The following is a 21,997-nucleotide window of genomic DNA, read 5'->3' as shown; positions in this document are numbered from 1 at the left end:
CACACAGTTTGATCATTTAATTTGCAAAATGGGCCAACCTTACTTTCAGTCTGTTGCTCAGGTTTGCTGGTGCTCTCTCCTTTTTGAAATAATCTCCTTGAAGTGATAAATTTTTATGAGTGGCCATTTTAGCTGTAGATACCGTACCTTCTTTAATGTGCCTATGCAACTTGAAAATTGCAGTTTCCTTCAAACGCTTGCCTCCATAAACCTAATATTATTCCTCTTACAGTCTCTGTATCACTCATATAGTGTTGAACACAATAGTGAATAACAAAAATTTCTCAGTCTTCAAATCTTCCATCGTGCAGCTCACAAAACAGTTCACACTAGCAGCACAGGCTACTTTGCGCTACTATACTTGTCAAAACTTTATTGATTTGCAACTCTCTTAGTGTATCCTTGTACATACACTCTCCTGTCATATACCATCAGTTTTTTTGAAACTTAAGTAGTTGTACAGTGGCTACCATTCCATGAATTAAATAATCAGCTTGCACACTTTATTCAGTTTTATCAAGTGGAATTCTGGAACTGAATTCCACAAAACTGAACCAGAAATTCTTAAATTTCAGCTTTTGCAAGCAAAAATTATGTAACTGAGGTCAATAGGTGTAATCTTCTATTTTCCAAGCTATTTTCATGCTGTCATTGGTTGTTAATTGTGCTTATAATAGATAGTAATGAACACACAGTTTGAAGCAACCTTCAAAATGTAGATCTATATTATGTACTCCCCTCTTCCTATCCCCACATACATAGCCCACACATACAAATGTAAATCTTTGTATGTACTGCTGAAGGAGATTAAAAATATTTATTTTGGAAAGTTTTTTTTTTTTTTTTTTTTTTGTTTTACATAATTAATTATAATAGAAACCTGCTTCTGAGTGGTTATGGATAGTTATTTTTATTTATTCATTTTTTTTTTTTTTTTAAGTTTATTTACATGGTTGAGTAAGTAATGAATGGATGATTTAGTTTTCAAGGAAGTACATCATGGATATGAAAGTGATAATCATTGTAAAGCTCAAAATTTGATAATTAGATGTTTCATGCTTATAAAAAAAGGCTTATAGAATTTAAGACTACCTTTAAGGGCATTTCTGGTCCCTGCCCTCGGGTCTACCTGTTGATTTGATGTACTTAACTTGGGATTATAAAGATTATTATTACAGACAACCCCCGTATAACACAGTACTTCTACAACAAGATTTCGCTCTAACACTGTTTGAGAATTGCTGGAAATCTTGCGTAACATGGTATTTTTAAGCTTTTGTGCTTGGAAAACCCTACTATTAGGTTAAATGTTATTTTCAACATTTCCATTCCTTTTTGTGAATCCCTGCTGTTGACTCGCTAGTTGTTATCGCCTTTGTGATATTTTTCTAAAGCACATTTCTGGAGGCCACTACCATAAAACAATTTGCACTTTCCGGTTTATTGGTCTTTTCTGTTAGTGTAATCAATTATAAATGGGTAGTAAACTCAATCTTCTTGCATTTGTTATAGTACCGATAGCTGGAATTCTGTGGGTTTTCTCGTTATTATGGTGAAATGTATGTCCCCTTCCATGAAATATTCAATCATATAAAAAACAAATTTTCAGAAACTCGTTACTCCGTACTGTGTTTATTGCAACTTGTGCGTGCCGTGTTCTTTGTTATTAATTGCTTATCATTTTTACTGTTTTAAATTTTACAACTAAAAAAAAAAAAAAGTCAGTGAACAGAAATACGTATTAATTAAGCTATGTATGTAAGCATAAATTTATTTTTATTTTGCTAACCGGAAAATATTCTACTGATTTTCACATATCATTTAAAATGGGGATCAACTGTATTTTGTTGGGAGATCCCTGGGTTAGGTTCTGTGCTATTGAACTTGTGCTTGTTTGAGGCCATAAAAAGTAATTGTGCCTTCGAAAAGTGCAGTTCATGACTTTTAAAGAGAGCAGAAGGTACACGAAATCTAGGTGCTGCAGAAGAGATTGTGCTTATGAACGTACATTATCTCACATATAAGTATCACAGTTTGTAAAATAAGACATTTGTTCAGTTATTACTATTTAAGTTACTACTAATATAAAAATAAAGTTAAAATATTAAGTTACTACTATAAAAATTACGTTTCTGATAGTTATAAAAAAAAAAAAAAAAAAGGCATATTTTTGTTAGTTTTGGAACGTAACACTCCTTTTTGTACTGGTTCTTTGTCCCGTATAACACGGTTTCGCATTACACGAGATTTTGTAGGAACCAAACTACCGTGTTATACGAGGGTTACCTGTATAATTAATTACTATCTTTGTTTTCAGATAAAAGAATGCCTTACAGCATATTGAGAGCAATTCTTATTGAACATTTCATTATTATATACAGCTGTTTTAGTCATATAGTGAACATAAAAAAATTATGTTCACTGTATGACTATTTGTATAAAAAAATTGTACATTAGATAATAAGCAGTAATCCACTGATCATAAATATTTTTTAATGCTAGCGCAATATGAATTACCAGCCATCGCCCATTCCTGGCAATCCTACTCCTCCTCTGACACCTGCCTCAGGTATTCCTTCATATTTATCACCAAATCCTGACCTAAAGCCTACTTTTCCGGAGATGAAACCTCCTCTTCCTGCACAAAGTAAGTCAATGCTTTTTACGTAACTTGTAAAAATCTAATTATTTATTTTTAGTAAATATTTTGTATCTATAAAGTACAAGCCAGGTGGATATACTAGGTTACTGACTATAAAAATAATGTTGTAGAATCCCAAATTTTTGTTATTTTATTAAGGCATGGCTTTGCAGTTTTATGTGCAAAATAGTCATATAACTCTTCAGAAAATTTTTTAAGAAAAACTAATGTGCATCTTCTGTTGCATGTTAATTTTTATGAAGAAGTTGGAGTCCAGAGCAGTTATTAAATTCATCATCAAAGCAAGTAAATCTCTCAAGGAAATTCAGATGATGCTGATTAATGTATATGGTCAAGATTCCCTTTGATTATATCAAGTAAAATTCTGGAGTAAGCAGTTTAAATGGGGAAGAGCATTACTGGATTAAATGGAAGATAACCAAAGGACAGGATGCCCAGTTGAGGTAACCTCCCAAGGAATAGAAAAAGTATGAATGATGGTGATGAAAAACAGATGAATTAAAGATTTCACAAGCAGTTTATGAAGCTGATGTATTAGAATCAAGTATCTTGTGCATAATTTCTGATAAACTAGGAATTCCGGAAGTTTGTTCTTCCCGGATCTCAAAAATGTTGATTGCTTCAGAAAGAAAATTGGGTCATAATTTCACAGGAAAATTTGAAAATTTTTAAAGAATCCAGACAGTTTGATACCTAGATTAGTAATTGGAGATGAAACCTGGATCCATCCTTGTTATTCAGAAACCAAACAAGAATCAATTTACAACAACTGTGAAGAAATTCATGGCTCAACAGTCTGCTGGGATGTTTATGGGAAGATTTTTCTGGGATTCAAAGGGGATTTCCCCTGTTGACTATGTTCAACAGGATAGTGTCCAGTGAAGATTATGCTTCCATATTACACAAATTGTATGCCTTTTATAGAGAAGAATCAATCTGGAAACTTTAATGTGGTGTTCTGTTATCTCATAACGCTGTGATGATTCTTCAGTCAGGTGTTGCAGTTATTCTCTGAAGGAGTGTGGATTTGAAACCTTATCCTCATTCACCCTATAGATTGAATCTGGCTCCCAATGATTATTATCTGTTTAGAAACTTTTAAAAAAAAATTACTTTTTTGGTTGTTGTTTTTCTAATGATGGTGAACTTAAAGCTGCTGTTTGTCAGTGAATTGAGGCTTAAGAAAAACCATTCTTTTTTGGGAGGAGTAAGTTTTTGGAAACAAAATGTAGTAGATTCATTGAGATTACAGGATATTATATTGTAAAAGAAATTTACCTTCTATCTTGTGTCTTTTCATACCTAGATAGATATTTTTTTAGTGCCTCTTGTAGATATAGTACATGTTCACTAATTTAGCATTCTGTAAATTGACGTTTCCAATGAATTGACATCTAATCTGATAAGAAAAGTGGGAACTGGGAGTAAAACAGGAGAACTTTAGCACTAAATAGATGCATCAGCATAGTTTCATGGTAAACAAGTCTTGTTCTTCCCCTGTTTGTGTTTGTAATACAGCTCCATTAAGTACTCCTTAGATTAATTTTGGTTTCTTAAGGTATAATTTTCCTGAATTAAGGTGCTGTGTGTTTCAGAATCTCCAACTAAGATAATTATGGGGGTATGGGAAAACTTATTTTCTCTCTTCAGAGATGTGCTGAAGCATGGAGAGTTTATAATGTCAAAAAATAATAGCCCTTTTACTATAAAAATGATTATTAGCATTAGTGGAGACATATAATGCAAGGAAGCAAGCTTATGCAGCTTCAGTGGGGAAAAGAAAAAAACCTTCCCATTTCACCCCTCCATTTGTTCCAAATGCCTGTCCAGCTCGGCCTTAAATTTATTTAGGTTATCAATTTCCACAACAAAAGATGGAAGTCTGTTCCACCAATCAACCACCCGGTGGCTAGAGGCAAATTTCCGCATTTCCATTCTACAACTGTCTTTCCTTAATTTGAATCTATGATCTGAAAAAGAGGAAGAATCTCATCAGCATTCAGCTTGCTCAACCCATTCAAGGCCTTATACACCTCAATCAGATCACCTCGCAGGCTCCAGGCGCTGCAATTTGCAGAATTTAAGCCTTTCTTGGTAAGAGCACCCCTTTGTGTTCCCCTCACCAATCTTGGTGCCCTTCTTTGTAATCATTGTAGGGACTCTACATCCTTCCTAAAATGAGGCCTCCACACCTGTACACAGTACTCTAGGTGTGGCCTGACCATTGCCTTGTACAACTGGATAATCACCTCCCTGCCCTTGCTAGCAAAATTCCTATATATCATTGACATGACTCCATGACCTGCCCTGGCACCTATCTGCACTGCTCAGCAAACTTCATATTTGACTGCACAATTACCCCCAGGACTTTTGCACTTTCTACTTCCCTGAGTGTAGTACCACACAGTTAGTACATTTCTCTTGGGTTATTGCTACCCATATGCAGTACTATGCATTTGTCAATGTTAAACTTCAGTTGCCACTTCTCAGCCCATTTGCCCAACTTATCTAGATCCAAATGGAATGGCGTACTGTCTTTACTGTTATTAACAATCCAACCTTTGTATCATCTGCAAACTTGGACATTAATCCTGATATACCTTCATCAATATTATTGATGAATACACAAAAGAACAATGGGCCCAGCACCGAACCCTGGGGAACTCCACTAATAACATTTATCCACGAAGAGCAGTGTCCACTGATTACCACTCTGTCATCTCCCACTCAACCATCCCTTTCTCTATTGCAGTAATTTACCCTTAATGCCAACCTCTCCAATTTGTACAGCAGTCTTCCATGTGCAACAGTATCAAAAGCTTTCCTGAAATTCAAGTATATGATATCAAATTTATTTTTGACATTCAGTTTCTCTGCGACCACATCATAGTATCCAATCAAATTGGTCAGACCAGATCTCCCTTTAACAAACCCATGCTGGTCTTAACTATTACTGCAGTCTTGTCTAGATGATCCTGCAATGTTTCTTTAACCAGTGACTCCATTATTTTTCCCAGAACACAAGTTAAACCAACAGGTCTATAGTTACTTGTGTCAGCTTTTGAATCCCATTTGTGAATTAGTGATACATTTGCACACCCTCCATTCCATGGGAAGCTCTCATAATTATGGCTAAGGGTTTGCTTACTTCCTGTGCTGCCTCCTTTAATATAACTGGATAGATCCTGTCCACTCCGGGTGCCTTCCTTATGTTTAACTTTAACAATTTCTCCTTCACTTTGCTCTCAGTTATTAGAAAATCACTTAGCTCCCTGTTAGAGTTTTATAAACTTCTGACATTCCCATCATTGAATAACTTATGTGTGAATGTAGATGCAAAAGACTCATTCAGTTTATTAGCTACCCGAGCATGATCATCAATAGTCAACCCATCTATGTTAAGTGGTCCAATCTGATTCATCCCTTTCCTTCTAGAGTTTACATAAGTAAAGAACTCTTTGTTGTTTTACTTTGTATCCCTTGCAAAAGATTTCTTGTAATCTGCCTTTGCCTGCCCAACCTCCTTTGTGACTTGATTACAGACAAGCTTATATCTGCCATAGGCTTCTGTATCAGCTGATAATTTATATGCATCCCATACATTTTCTTCTCTGTCACGAGCCTCATTAATCCATTCGACATCCATTTTGGCCCAAACCTTGAACAGTATTTCTTAGTTGGAATGAAAGCCTAGTAGCCTCCAAGATTAAGTCCCCCAAGGCTTCCCATTTAGAATTCTAATGTTGGTAATATCATCAGTTGATCCCACTGTACAGAATTAAAAACTGTCTGAGACCTCTATAGTCACCTTTACGAAAGCAAAAGCCCTTCCCTTTAGCCTTGATGGTAGTTACATCTTTAAGTAATTCCCATATCAGTACATTGTGATCACTGTCACCCAGTGGTTCCTTTATCTGCAAATTTTTAATGCACAAATAATCACTGCTGATGAACAGATCAAGAGTATTACTCCCTCTGGTTGCCTCTCTCAACATGCTGCTGAACAGTCATCTGATAAATCCACAAAAGTCTTGCTAGTGTGCGAGTGACCAATGCACAAGTTCCAGTCGATATCTGGAAAGTTAAAATCCCCCATTATAAGATATTCTGATTTACTGGTCCACTCTGTTTCTCTGCACAATTGCTCATTATACTCATCAGATTCATTAGGCCTATAACACACACCTACTCTAATTTTTTCCTTTTCCAGTGCTTATGTCACACCAAACAGACTCAACATTGCACTGTCCACCCGTGTCAACTGGATGGACTTCCTTTGATTTTATGTGTTTCTTAACTAACAGCATAACCCCTCCTTCCGTCCTGGCCTGTCTATCCTTTCTGTACACATTGTACTCCCTAAATTCCAATTCTGCACTACTGATATCTGTGTGACACCACGTCTCTGATATCCCAACAATATTTTGATTAGCAATTTAAGCTCATCAAATTTATTAACTATGCTCCTAACATTGGTGTACATGCAAGTATACATGCACCTGTTTCTACTCTTAGTTACCCTAACACGGCCCATGTGTTTATTTGCTCTGCTATGACTCCGAACAGTCCTGGAAATCTCCATTGCCTTGCTTTCCATGCTGCTGTTCATTCTAATAGAAGTAGTGCAAGAATAAATTTTGCCTCTGCCTGCAGCCACTGTTAACCTTTTAGTTTGTGCATCCACCCCCAAGCTAGCAGTTTTCCAACCCACCTAACACTACCTCAATAGCATCAGCAAATATTCTTGCACCCTTGCACCCTTTCTATTTAAGTGTACCCCATCCCTGTAGAAGCAGTCTCTCCTGTAAACAAGCACAGACCAAGCTGAAAAAAATTCTACCCCTTAAGCCTTGCACAATCTCTCCAGGGCCAAATTGATCGACAAGGCTCTCATCATATATTCCCTCCTATCATGTCTGGGCAGAATTGCAGAAACTTTCACATTACTTTACTAGTTTACAGAATGCGACAAAGTGAAACATGGAGATTTGTTAACATTAGCAAATAAAGTTGATATTTATGATAAGCTAGTTTATGGTTAATTGGCTAAACTGTAATGGAATATAATGTTTCCTATAAGATATGATATTGTAGTATACAGGGTGTCTCAAAAATATTGGTACAAACATTTAGGGGAGGTAGGTAACATCTAAAGGAATGTGAATCGCATAGGAAGCTTCACGGGAAAGTAGTAGCAGAGGCACAAGAAGCAGAAATGAAACAAGACAGTAATTATTGGCAAACATTTATTTGACATAATATTAACAATGGAGTACGAGATGGATGCATTTCATGATGTTACAACAGATGCTCGAAGGTTCCACCATGAGACGCAATGCATATGTGATACTGACGCAGCATGGATTGGCGGACATGGTCGAATGCACCTGGAGTTTCTTTGACATTAGCAGCAGCGCAGACGAGTCTCGCACAAGATCCATTTCCGTCTCCACAAGCGATTCATACACGATAGATTTGAGCCCCCCCACAGAAAGAAATCAAGGCTCGATAAATCAGGTGAGCATGGTGGCCAGGCAACGGGTCCACCATGGCCAGTTCATCGATGTCCAAAACGCCTGTTCAAGTGGTCACGAACACACCTTCCATAATGGGCAGGTGCTCTGTCATGTTGAAACCAAATGTTGCGGCTCACATTTGCTGGAACATCGTCAAGTAACTCTGGTAGAACTTGTTCAAGGAAGATCCGATATTTAGCAGAGTTCATGCAGGATGGTAACAGGTATGGGCTGTCTAAGCAGTCACCGACCATACCTGCCCACACATTTATTGCAAAGCGATGTTGTGCCGCATGGGGGCGCACACCGTGTGGGTTGTCGTGAGCCCACACATGAGCATTGTGCTGATTGAATAAGCCTTCCCGAGTGAAATAAGCCTCATCCTATGTTTTATAGGCTGGAAAATTCAAGTCTTGAACACTTTCTTGGAGAAACCACTGTGCAAAAGCCACACGTGCAGGATGATCTTGGGGGAGCAGTAACTGAACCCTTTGGAGATGAAAGGGGTGTAAGGAATCGTCGTGCCAGACACACTGTACACTGCAACGAGACACTCCTAAGGCAGAGGCAACAGCACGTTTGCTGGTAGTATGATTATTCTGGACGGCATTCAATACACTTTCTTCCATGGCGGGAGTTCACATCGAACATGGTCTGCTCTACTCCTGTTACCTCTAAATGGCCCATAATTGCACAAATTTTGATGCAAACAAATGGTGGTCCGGTACATGTCTGTCTGGGAAGCGTTCTCCATAAATTCGTTGAGCGGCTCGTCCATCGCCCTCTGCTAATCCATACACTAGGTGCATGTCTGCCAGCTCACAGTTCGTATATCGATGCATGCTCTTCATGCGGCGACTACCACGCCGTCTACCAACTTACGGTGACGTTTCCAGTTATGGGTTCCTATGGGATTCACATTCCTTTAGATGTTACCCACCTCCCTTAAACGTTTGTACCAATATTTTTGAGACACCCTGCAGAAAGATATAAACTGCTAAAATATTACATAGAAACTGATTTGAAAAATTGTTTTCTACTGTAGTGTATTAGTAATAAGAAATGCTGCACAAGTAGCGTGCGCGCGCGCCCGTGTGTGTGTGTGTGTGTGTGTGTGCGTGTATGCTTCTGTTTTTCTTTAGTGAACCTTTTTCAAAGTTTTCTATTATAGTGCACAATGCATAGATGTTAAAAGAATAAATACACTAAAATATAACCACTTCTGTTGAATTAAATAAAATAAAGTTGAATTTTTCTATTGAATATATAGGTATAAATTTTGATCTTATATTTAGCCATGTTTTTTTTTTTTTTTTTTTTTCTGTTGAACAACCATTGATGAGATAAGACTGCACTGAAAAATATTTAATTTCTTGTTATAGAAGATGATGAGTTGCGCCTAACCTTTCCGGTTCGAGATGGTATAATTTTAACACCTTTTCGACTAGAGCACAATTTAGCAGTAAGCAACCATGTTTTCCATTTGAAGCCATCAGTACATCAAACATTAATGTGGCGTACAGATCTCGAGCTACAGTTAAAGTGTTTCCATCACGAAGATCGACAAATGAACACAAACTGGCCAGCATCTGTTCAAGTGTCTGTTAATGCTACACCTTTATGTATAGATAGGGGAGAAAATAAAACATCTCATAAACCTTTGTATCTTAAAGAGGTCTGCCAACCTGGTCGTAACACCATCCAAATCACCGTTACAGCTTGTTGTTGTGTAAGTATTATTGCTTTCCTTTTTGATTGTTATTCAATATATGGAAATGTGATAATTATTTTTTATTTGTGCATTTAATTTTTTAATTAAAACAGTTTTTTTTTTTACTTTTTTAATGCATGGCCCTAATTTTATGAGGTGAATTTTTTCCATATACAGTAAACTCCCATAATAACATTCCCACTCCCACATATAGCACTATCCTGCTTTTAGCACTCTTTTCTTCTGATTCTGTTTTTTCTGATTATGCTATTTACAGTCCCACCTGTTCCTCCTCCAACTTGTCCATCGTCCAACAGTACGTTCCGTTCTTCAAGGCTTATTAAGGAAGAGATTACTTCCTGCTGAGCACTGCATTGCCAAAATCAAACGCAATTTTACAAGTGTAGCTGCCTCGGCCAATAGTACAATGAATGGAGAAGATGGAGTAGAGCAGACAGCAATCAAAGTGTCTTTAAAATGTCCAATAACATTCAAGAGGATAACATTACCAGCAAGAGGACAAGAATGTAAACATATACAAGTAAGTGGAAGATTCTCATTTTATTTGAGATCAGTTTAATCCAGTCACAGATTTGTTAATAACTTTACTGATGAACTATATTAATTTGATTGAGAGATCCTTAAGAGTTTGGCAGCAAATGATCTCTCTCTCTCTCTCTCTCTCTCTCTCTCTCTCATATATTATATCTTATAAAGAATATATCTATCTTTTTCTCACGTAGCAAGGAAAACAATGTTAGGAAGGAGAAAACTGTATTTAAGTTTTAGTTTAAAGCTGATATACTGTAATAATGGTTCAGTTAAAATGTACATTAAAAAAGTACATTCAACTATCCTTATAGAGTATGCTACACATTCTTTGAACATATTTTTTTTTATAAGGATATGTTGAGAAATTTCTACTCTTTTTGTAGAACTTGTAATACTTGATCATCAAAATATTTAAATTTTTAAGGGATAATTATCATATATATGGTGTCTGAAAAAGTAATTCTATTAATTTTCCTTATTTTGATAATATGAGACTTACGATGAATTGTACCAATTCTCTTATATATATTTATTTATTCTTGGTTTCTGTAACCTGCTTGCAAATCTTCCTCTGCTAATTTCACTTGTTATTGATGGGTTTTAGCCAAATCAGAAATCAGCACCTTTAACCATGTTGCCCTATTTTGTCTGTAAGATTAAATGTTCAGGGTCTGATTTGTACATTGTGCAGGCTGAAACCTAGAATAACTCACAGGAGAACCCTACTCCTTCCAGTTACCTACACCTGCAGCCTTGACTGAAAAGGAGTTCAGAAATTTTTAATTTGTTGATGGGGAAACTAACTTGGACCTTTCCAAATGAGACTTGAGTGGCAAACTGCTATAGTGTCATGAAAAAACTTTGATAATGACAGACTGCCAGGAACATCCACAAATTGTTACAACATATATTATATGTGCTTCATATCTGCTGCAATTTGTGCATGCCCCACAGCAGAGGTTGGGAATGGAATTGCAGCTGAACAACAATTATAAACTATTATTCTGGGAGAAAGACACGGTGCCAGAAAGGTAGTAGCAATGGCTGTTAGAAATACTTTGAAAGTGTAATTGGCTGGGAAACATTATTCAGTAGAGTTATATGGACAGAATTTAAGATGTAATATTGGGTAACGAAATTTATCTGTGCACATAGTCCAGTTTGAAGGTTCAGTAAAGGTGGGGGGGGAAGTTCTTTGAAATGTTAGAAAAAGTTGTAGAAACTAATAGCAAGAAATAAAATCAGAAATAACAATTGTACAGAGGTATTTTAGGAAAACTTTTGAAAGGTAAACCTAACAATAATAGTGAAAGGCTAGTAGAATTTTTCACACATTCTGCACTCTTAATTACAAGCAGTATATCGGCATAAAGGTAACCAATAGTTTGTGGAGGGAGCATAATAGAAACAGAAAAAGCATAATTGATTATATCATTACAGGAAAGGACTTTTATGTATATGTGATATATGACATTCATTTAATGCAGTTATAAATACATATGCACCTTTTTAATTTTATTTTCAATAATAGTGTTCAAGCTTATGAGTAATTATTTTTATTCTTACTTTTTTATAGTGTTTTGATCTTGAATCCTATCTCCAACTAAATTGTGAAAGAGGAGCCTGGAGGTGTCCAGTATGCAAGTAAGTAAAATCTTCAAATTGTTTAAGTTTAACACAAAAGAAAAGAAAAAAAAAATCTTGTTTATACTCTGGCACGACCACCAGGTCAGCGGACTTTACAATAAATCAATCAGTACAAATGTTAATCATATTTAGTAGTTAATGGCTTGAACCCCGGTCCACTCGAGTGTGTGCTGCTGCAATCATGCAATGACCACTCGGCTATGTCAGAACTAAGTACAAAAATAGTACTCATGAAATTTAATAAGTATTATTGATTCAGTTATTTATACATTTATTGCCTACGTGAATATAAATTTCATAAGTTATACATTTTAATTTTTTACTAATCATATTTTGAAAAAGGAAACTGGAAATGTTTGAGATTTTATTTGTCCAATAATGTATATAAAAGTACATTATTACATAATGATGTATAATGACATTTTAAAAGTTATTACACTGGATTGTCATAGAGGAAAAGAGTTCATTTTTAATAAAAGGTTTACTGCCATAGTAAGTTCATTTTTAATAAAAGGTTTACTATGGCAGTAAACCTTTTATTAAAAATGAACTCTTTTCCTCTATGACAATCCAGTATAATAACTTTTAAAATGTCATTATACATCATTATTTAATTTTTTTTTTTTTCTGTTTTTTTTTTATGAAAAAAGTTTGAATAATCATATAATAACATTGAATTTATTTAATAATTTTCTCTTTATACAATAAAAATTTATTTTGCATTTGAATGTTTATTAACTGCAATGATTTGATTTGATTTGATTTTAAAACCTTATAATAACAGGCATTTAACACTAATTATTTTGATATTGTTCATAAGTTACATCATATGGTTAAAATGACAGTAATCATGTTGAAATTTTTATACAGCTGTTTACATTTTATTTTTTATTTTCATTAGCAAACCAGCTCTACTAGAAGGTTTGGAAGTTGACCAGTACATATGGGGTATTTTAACAAATCTCAGTAATTCTGATGTGGAAGAGGTTACTATAGATGCTACTGCAAGTTGGAAACCTGTTCCTGTGAAAACTATAAAAGAGGAACACGATGGAGGTGAGTTGATTTTATCTCTCTCTATCTCTATTTTGTACTGATTAATCATCTTGTATAATGAGGAAAAATGGTAGTTTTATAGAATATACAGTGGATTCCGGTTATTTGGGCCACTGGTTAATCGGGGCAGCCGTTTATTTGGGGCAAACCTTAAAAAACAAAAACCAATCGAGAAAATAGCCAGGATTTACTTTGCTTAATTGGGACAAAATGCCGTTTAATCGGGGCAGGAGACCTCAGCACTGGAGATTACCCTACGATTGTCTCCGACTGTACCACGTAGTTCGGTCGGATTTCTGGAGGTCACAACCATAAAACAATAAAAACAATTAGCAGTCACCTGTTTATTGGGCTTTTCTGTTAGTGCAATCTATCATAAATGGACAGTAAACTCGATCCTTATTGAATTTGCAGTAATACCGACAGCTGGAATTCTGTGGATTATTATGGCGAAATGTGTTTACACTTCCATGGAATCTTCAATCATATAAAAAAAATAATTTTCAGAATCTTCTCTTCATTCCTATTTTTAAAGCTTTGTAATTTGTTACTCCATTCTCACTTGTGCGTGTTGTGTTACTTGCAATTTGTGTGTGCCGTGTTCTTTGTTATTGATTACTTATATTTTTACTGTATTAAATGTTAACCCCCACCCACAAATGTCAGTGAACAGAAATGTCAACTAGTTAGTATGTACATATTACAGTACGTATTAATTATTCCGATTATCATGTATATTCTTCCGATTTTCACGTATCATTTAATTTTTAAGGTAATCAAGAGTAAATTTGTGCTTAATATATCTTTACTTTTATAGCCTGTGGATAATATTCCTCCTATTTTCACTAATTAGAATCGCTGTTTAATAGAATTAAAATTCAATTCACAAACGTGATCACAGTGAACGGTACTTTACTGTGGTGAGTTCGTCATAACGTGATTTGATTGTACAGTGAACTAATTGTAAAGGGGGGGGGGGGGTAAATTGTATTTTTAACTATTCACGTGAAACTTCGGATAATTGGGGCAGCCACTTAATCGGGCCAAAATGCGCTAGTCCCGATGTGTCCCAAATAACTGCAATCGACTGTACAGTCAGTCCTCGTATAACACGAATTCGATCATACACAATTTATAAATAGGGGAACGATATCTTATATAACACGAACCAAATTCGCTTATGCACGATTCGCCTTTGTGTTTACAAGAAATGGCAGTCGAACGCAGAATCACCCCAACCGAACGCAACACGATAGGAATGAAGAAAAGATTCTGAAAATGTATTTATGTTTTTTATATCAGTGAAGGGGAAACACATTTCACCATAATAACGTAAAAACCAACACAATTCCAGCTATCGGTATAATCGCAAATGCAATTTAGATCGAGTTTACTACCAGTTTATAACAGATTCCACTAGCAGAAATGCAACTGGAAATTGTTTTTATTGTTTACTAGGGGTTCGAGGGGTTACTACCATAAAACATATGGTAGTAACCCCTCGAAATGTGCTTTAGTAAAATGTGAGGTGTTAATAGTGTATCTCAGCCTTTTCGCTGTTGTTTATTCAGTTGCTACATGCGCGCAGCTTTGTTTATGTGTATCAAAAGTGCCTCCTCATTTTGTAATTGTGCTTTATTCCCTGAAAATGAGTAAAATACTTAAAAGGTGTGAAAAGGAGGCGTCCTGGTGAAGATACTGCAGATTCAGAGAGAAAAAGAAAAGCAATATCGATAAACAGAGGCGGACTGGATCAAAAATTCTTACCCGGGAAAATTTATAGTGGCCTCATACTATGGTTTATGGCCAAAATCACATCGGCCTCTGGCCCACCGGGGTTTCCCCGGTAAGGCTTATGGCCAGTCTGCCTCTGTCGATTGAGAAAAAATATGAAATTGTGAAACGCTTTGAGTGAAATGAAAGACCATGTGATATTGCACGTGCTACAGACCTAAATGAGGCAACGCTGAGAATTACAAAGAATGCAGAGAAAATAAAAACAACTCAAAGTGTAATTAAAATCCATTAGATTAAGACACAAAGAATTGGAAGAGATGGAATGCCTGTTATCTGTTTGGATAGAAAATCAAACAAAAAACAAGTTTGCTTATGATAGAAGTAAAAGCATTAGCAATATTTTATTACGTAATAGTTGTAATAAAATGCGTAAGTATTTTATTACGATTATTTATTGTGTTTGGTAATATTTTGGTTACAAATGTGTGTTCAATCTTGGGTGGTCGGCACCTAACCTCATTTTTCCCATAGGGCCTGTTGTTTATATTGCAAGATTTTGCATTGCACGAGGGTTTCTAGGAACGCAACTATTGTGCTATACGAGGACTGACTGTACTAATATGTGAGAAAAAAACATATGCAATTATTTTTTGACAAAAACGTTTGACCAAAAAACTTAAACGATTTCTATTGACACACTAGCAAACTGCAAGTCTAAATGTGATAGGTAGGGAGTGTAATGAAGGAGAATATTTTACCATGAACATATTTGAAAACACACTCTAGTTGTGAATAGCAGTAGTGGATTGTAGGAAAAATACTGGCATGAGGGAGTTTTTCCAATCTGTTCCATGGAATATGTATAAAATTATATGAAAACTAATAGCATAAATGTTACAAAAATATTATTTAATCCAAAAAGTAAATAGCTGTTCATATAATAAAGACAGGCATAAGGTTTTTTTTTTTTTTTTTGTGGCTGATTTTGATTTTTTGAACAAAAAACACATGTATACTATGTAAATCAAGAATAGCAAGTGATTAAAGTTAGTACCGTTTTATCAAACAAATTAAAGGAAAAATTTGTATTAATTTTTATTTTTTTGGAAAAGGGGACGGGACTTTATCATTTACACTTTAGTTTTTGTAAAATATAATAAATGAAATTCTTTAAATATAATTTATAGTATGAAACTTTTGATGGCTGATTATTGATAATGTTAATGTAATAATTTTTAAATAATTAATTTACTGTTACAAAGATTATATGTAAAAAAGGTATTTATAAGATACTTCAGTGGTCCAGTTTAAAATAAATTAAAGCTACTTCATGACACAAAAATTGCACATTTCTAGATCAAATAAAATAGGCCAATCACTTTATTCTACTCACTGGCTACTGCACCAGACACTCATTATAGAGTGATGAGTTAAAAAAAAATAATAAATGAGTTTCATTTTATTTTAAGTGCCATGTTTTGCTGAATCTTATGTTATAAGTCTCTGATAATGAATGGTCTCTGGCTAGTCAAAACATAATGAGATGTTTCATTGAATTCAAATTTGCAGTAACAGAAGTTTCAGTATGATAAGTTTTTAGGCTCATTCCTAAGTGCATAAAGTGCTTATTAGCTTCACCATATCTGTTTGTTAGGTAATAACTCCTAATGAATGGATCTTCGTTAAAATTTATATTTGACTCTTTTAGAAAATATTGTTGAGTCATTTGAAATTTCATTAAAATTGGACAAATAAAAATATACCTCCTCCTCTGCATCCCAGTAATAGATTTTCCACCTGCTCTGGGTTCTTTTAACTTTGACCAGATGGGGGGACATACTAAAAAGCCATCTGGAACAGCAAACTTGAGTCATGATTACATGAAAATACTGGTGTTTACCTTGTTTGTTAGTAGTTAAATTTATCTTATTCCATCTTTGATATTGGATGATCCACTGATAATTAAACTCTGTGAAGATTAAAATCTTTAAAGTTTCTTTACATTTCTTTACAAATCATCATTTATAATTAGCAATATATCTAGATGCTAATTACAAATGATATTTTAACTATTACCAGTGTACTGAAGTAATGTCAATTGAAAAAAGCGCAAGAGATGATAAAATACAGAGTTACTTCTTGACTTCTGACCATCGTGTATGCACGAAGCTTTATAAGATAGTGTGATGGTTTCACAATTGAATATGTCTTTTCTTTTTTTTCCTGATCAATTAAAAAAGGACAAAGTTTGCTGTTTGATGATGTTCAAGAAATAAATTACAAATGCCCTCCAGGAAACTGATTTTCATGCTAGCTGACAAAAGCCAGATATGATTGGTTGGACTATTATTCTTCACCATGTTACTAAAATCAGTAAGGTGCATTCTGTAAAATAATGTTGTTCATAGTTTAGGGCATCCATACTGAATCCGCTTACTGTACTTTTTGTCAAAAAGCTTTATAAGATACAGACCACAGCAATTGTAAGACAAATATCAGTTTAGCTTCACTGCTGCTAGACTGACCTGTAAAATATTAATCATCATGTGGGATTTCTTAGTTGCCATGGTGACCACAGAGACTGGTTGTTGAGCCCTGTATGTTGTATGTGTGTGTGTGTGTGTGTATATATATATATATATTCTTCTGCAATTGTAGATAATATTTATCTTGTCCAAACAACTTTAATGAAATTTCAGTTTATTTTTTTTTCCATAAATCTTTTGCCTCTGTTCTTTATGCATCCATTCAGGTATATATAATAATATTCCATACATTTTTTTTTTTTTTTTTTTTTTTTCCAGAAATGTGCAGTTCTCAGAAACGTTTCAAGGCAATGTCACCAAGTAGTATGACTATGCCAACAACTAGTAGCTGGGAAATGGGACAGGGATTGTCACCATACTCTGCTCTACCTCCTCCAGATATGCAGTGTAAGTTTAGAGGTGAAATTTCAAATACATCACCAACATCTTAAAATAAATAATACATAAATTGCTTGAATAGAAGTATTATAACACATTAACTTGAAGAATTTTATCAACGTTTGATATCAATTTCAAGTGCTCTGAAATGTTTATTTAATACAATGAGATAAAATACAGCAAGCTTGCCACATGCTGTGTCTCAACATATCTGTTTTGGGTTTAATTTGTCATACATTTATGATTCTACCTTTCACTCTACTCAATAATTCTGGATACACACTCATAAATCTAACAACTTTTCCAAAATTTCTGGATTTCTGGATTATTTATGTTCAATACATTATATGCCATTCAGCATGACATTTCTAATTGTCACACGTTACAAGTTTTTAAGGAATAATGAATTTGCCTCTTTTGTGATGTTATTCAATTAAGAATGATATTAGTGATTTCAGGTGACCTTGTGGACAACAATGTTTGTAAAGTGAGCATAAGCCCCAGCCTGTGACTGTAGAGAACAGAACACAGTCAAGCATTTTTATCTGCTTTGAATTAAAAAATCCTGCTTCTTTACAGTATAAAATTGCATTAAGGAAAATGGAACAACTGATTTTTAAACCAATACTTTTAACTAACAAAACTGTGAAAATAAAGAAAAGAGTAACAGAACAATAGTAATAGAAATATGTAGCCTTGTATGTAAAATAAATGTATATATGCCTATGATTTTGTTTATAGTAGTCTTTCTAACTATTATGACTCAAGACATAAATACAGTAAACCCCCGCTATTCGCGGTCGCTGATTTAATATAAAATGAAACCTAAAAAAAAATGTGAATTTTAAAGTGCCGTGAACATTTTCCACCATAAAAAAATGTGTGTGGCTAAAATTATCTTTCCCGGTCAAAACAGCGCTCAGTGGGCGGGAGGAGAGGGGTGACAAAATCGCGAGCGTGGATGTTTCTTGCTAATCCTTGTTCAGTATGTATTGTGCACTTGTCATGGAAGGTTTCGTCGTTTGCTTTTAATTTATATGCTTATAAATTTATCAATTTATAAATTGATATGCTTACAAAAGTGATAAATCTACCATTTTGCAGTGTAAAACAGACTTTTTCGAGCGTGTTAACGGAAGAAAGTGACTTTATTGTGGACAAGTTCTTTCTAACCCATACAAAAATATGGCTACAAATAACAAGAGAAATGTGAAAAGATCAAAGAAGGTGATGACATTGGCGAATAAAATTGAGTTATTAGACAAGATTTCTAATGGTAAAAGTGCCTTCTCAGTGGCAAACATTATAAAATCAATGAGTCAACGGTATGATCAATCAAAAAATCGGAAGAAAAAATCCGCCGTAGTGTCCGTGAAAATGCGCTAATTGCTTCAAAAAATTTGCTCTGTAACTCGAGATGTTAAATTAGAAAAAATGGAAAAGGCTTTAAATCTGTGGATAGAAGACCCGAACTCATAATAAAATTCCGTTAAGTTCACTCATCATTCGTGAAAAGGCAAAACTTCTTTATCAACACTTGAGCGAAACTGGTGATAGCGCTGGCGGGATAAGTTTTTTAGCTAGCAAAGGCACTGGTTCGAAAGATTTGTTTGAAATTTCTAATAAATATTACATTTAATATTAAATTGTTTCTTATTTTCATTTCGATGCCATATGCTTGCATTTCACTATGTAATGTCTATGTACATAGTCATATTATGAAGGTACATATAATACATACATAGACAAAATTTTAGACTAGTTTTTCTTATATATTTCATACTTTGGAACGGAACTTTGGACCCCTTTATTACTATGGGAGCCATAACCCAATATTCGCGCCATTTCTCAGGAACGTAACCCCCGCTATTCACGGGGGTTTACTGTATTGTGATTTTACATGCCTTTAAGATTAATAATGCAATAACTCTTGAGTGAATATGTTAGAGAGCACTATATCCTGTTGAAAGGTTACCTAGGTGAAGGTAAAAATTATATTAGTGATTATATCAGTACAGATAGAGTAGTAAAATGGTTTATTAACAATTCATTCAAAAAAGATATGGTTTGATTATTAAGTGGATGAGAAACCACACGTCATTAACCTTCTCATCATATAACAGTTTGTCAGTTACTGTTTGTAGGTTTTCTCTAGCTCACATGACACAGTCATGCATATGAACTGCATCATGAAGAAAAATTGTACTTGTCAGACTAAAAGCTGTCTAGCCATTGTTAGTCACATTGAAGTTGGGCAATACACAAGTGTTTGAAAGAAATTTGTGTGTATCATCCAGCAGTTGGACAAACTTCTCTTCTGGGTTAGATGGCAATACTCTTGAGCTGTTTTGAACTTATAAGGGTGGAGTCATTGTTTGACTAGCGATGTCATTGATATTTGTAAATATCTGGACACTTATTTTGCACTGCATTATTCTATGAGTGAAGTTGAGAATAATTTGTTTACATTAACCCAAGCACGGTACTAAGTACTATAGGTTCTAATACCTCTCGTGTTTGGGGTTCACATAAAAAAAAAAAAAAAAAGTTCAGCTAATCTTGGCAGTGAATTCTACCTGGATTGAGGATGGCCTCTTTTTTTCCCTGTTTCTGCAGAATGAGAATTATTACTGTTTGGATAACAGCAGGCAAGAGAAATTTATTGTTCCATAAAGAGCATCACTTTGCTAACTACACAAATTAAATTGCTTTACTTCCCATTCCTTATATTCAAATCATAGCATACAGTGTTTTTTAGCTTTGTTGAAGTATTTTTCATAATATCGGCAAAGTTAATTTTCATAACATTGATTGATGGGTTTCTTATTTGCTTATTTTTCTTTCTTTTGTAGTCCCACAATAAAACTTGAGGCTATTATGTTTATGTTTCAAAGCATTTATATATTTTTAATGTTAAGTTACTTTATGATTATCCTGCGCTGTTAATTACCCAATTGTGAATGTAATTCTTAAGATAAGTTAAGATACAAGAACATAAACTTTGTTTCACTTTGGGCAGAAAATTTTAAGTTCAAAATTCAGGAATTATCACATTTGTTGTCATGTAATGCCATTTCAGTAACTATGATAATTTAAAAAAATAATTAATTATAGTAAGATGAAATTAAGTTACACTCTGACATACCATCCCACAATTAATGTTTTCTGTGTTAATTTGTTAAAAATTAGTGAAAAATGAAAATTATTCAGTAATCTCACTAGATGTAATGGAATAACTGCATTTCTCTTGATAACAGTTCTTAACTTTTTTTTTTTTTTTGTTTTCCCACTATAGCCATAGCCAATGGGCCCATGATACCAAATGGTGTTGGGTATGCAGGAGGTGGAGGCAATGGCGGATTTGATTTTCAGTCCCAAGCATCCGATTTCAGTAGTCCTCTCTCACATTTAAATGAAAGTGTAGCTTCTTTAGATCCTCTAGCAGCTATGGAAAAATCCCTCAGTCACCATGAACAGGTAAAGACTACAGTATAATGTCACATTGTTGCTAGTTTTAAATTGCAAGATTGCTCTGAGCAGATTACTTAAAATATAATACACAGTATTATTAAAAATGAAAAATAAAGAAACAACACTCACTAAGAGAAATTAGTGAGTCATTGTATAACTCACTAATATTCAATTTGGACACTAATGCAACCAATAGAAAATTTGAATTTTTCTTGCCATTTTAAAAGAAATTTAATGTGATAAGAGCACCGTAGTTGTGGTTCTTGTCATGTTAGCAAAATCCAAAAAATTATTTTATCCAGTTTTTCTCAAACTGGACATATTTCAGATCATCAGTTTAAGATACTTAATTTTGCATTCTGATTTGGAATCTGGAAAAAGATAAAATATGGTTTAACATATTGGAAATTAACTTTGCTTAACTGAGGCAGAACTTTTACATTTTTAAAAAAAATTTTTTTTTTTTTTATATATATATTCAATTAATGCAAATATTGTTTTCTGGTTGTTATTTACTCAACCTGTGTATTAAATTTATAAAGGTGGATTTCGTTGCTTTTATAGTCTTAAGGATATGATGTGGGCCAATTACTATGAAAAAATTGTTAATGTAACCTATAGGTTTTACTAACAAAATGAACCACTTCATCTTCTGTAGAGTATGATGCAATATGGTCCATGTGTTCATCCCAGCTGTCTAGATAAAGGGTCCTTTGGGGCT

At 34.3% G+C, this 21,997-nt stretch overlaps 1 protein-coding gene across 6 annotated transcripts in view; it reads left to right on the top strand.

The window, feature by feature from the left end:
* LOC150083530 (zinc finger MIZ domain-containing protein 1-like) overlaps window positions 1–21,997 on the top strand; it is a 346,825-nt gene that overhangs the window by 311,688 nt on the left and 13,140 nt on the right. For all 6 annotated transcript variants that reach the window (XM_090378058.1, XM_090378057.1, XM_090378056.1 and 3 more), the window contains 7 exons: window positions 2,503–2,647; window positions 9,561–9,907; window positions 10,167–10,430; window positions 12,018–12,085; window positions 12,990–13,144; window positions 17,686–17,814; window positions 21,101–21,282. In XM_090378058.1, coding sequence (XP_090234184.1) covers window positions 2,503–2,647; window positions 9,561–9,907; window positions 10,167–10,430; window positions 12,018–12,085; window positions 12,990–13,144; window positions 17,686–17,814; window positions 21,101–21,282 — 1,290 coding nt within the window. The remainder of the gene's footprint in view (window positions 1–2,502; window positions 2,648–9,560; window positions 9,908–10,166; window positions 10,431–12,017; window positions 12,086–12,989; window positions 13,145–17,685; window positions 17,815–21,100; window positions 21,283–21,997) is intronic.

The sequence above is a fragment of the Mastigoproctus giganteus genome, chromosome 7 (assembly GCF_048544385.1).
Source record: "Mastigoproctus giganteus isolate SK-2022 chromosome 7, ASM4854438v1, whole genome shotgun sequence".
Taxonomy (NCBI): domain Eukaryota; kingdom Metazoa; phylum Arthropoda; class Arachnida; order Uropygi; family Thelyphonidae; genus Mastigoproctus; species Mastigoproctus giganteus.
The sequence above is the reverse complement of the archived record's forward strand: the minus strand, read 5'-3'. Positions and strand labels throughout refer to the sequence as shown.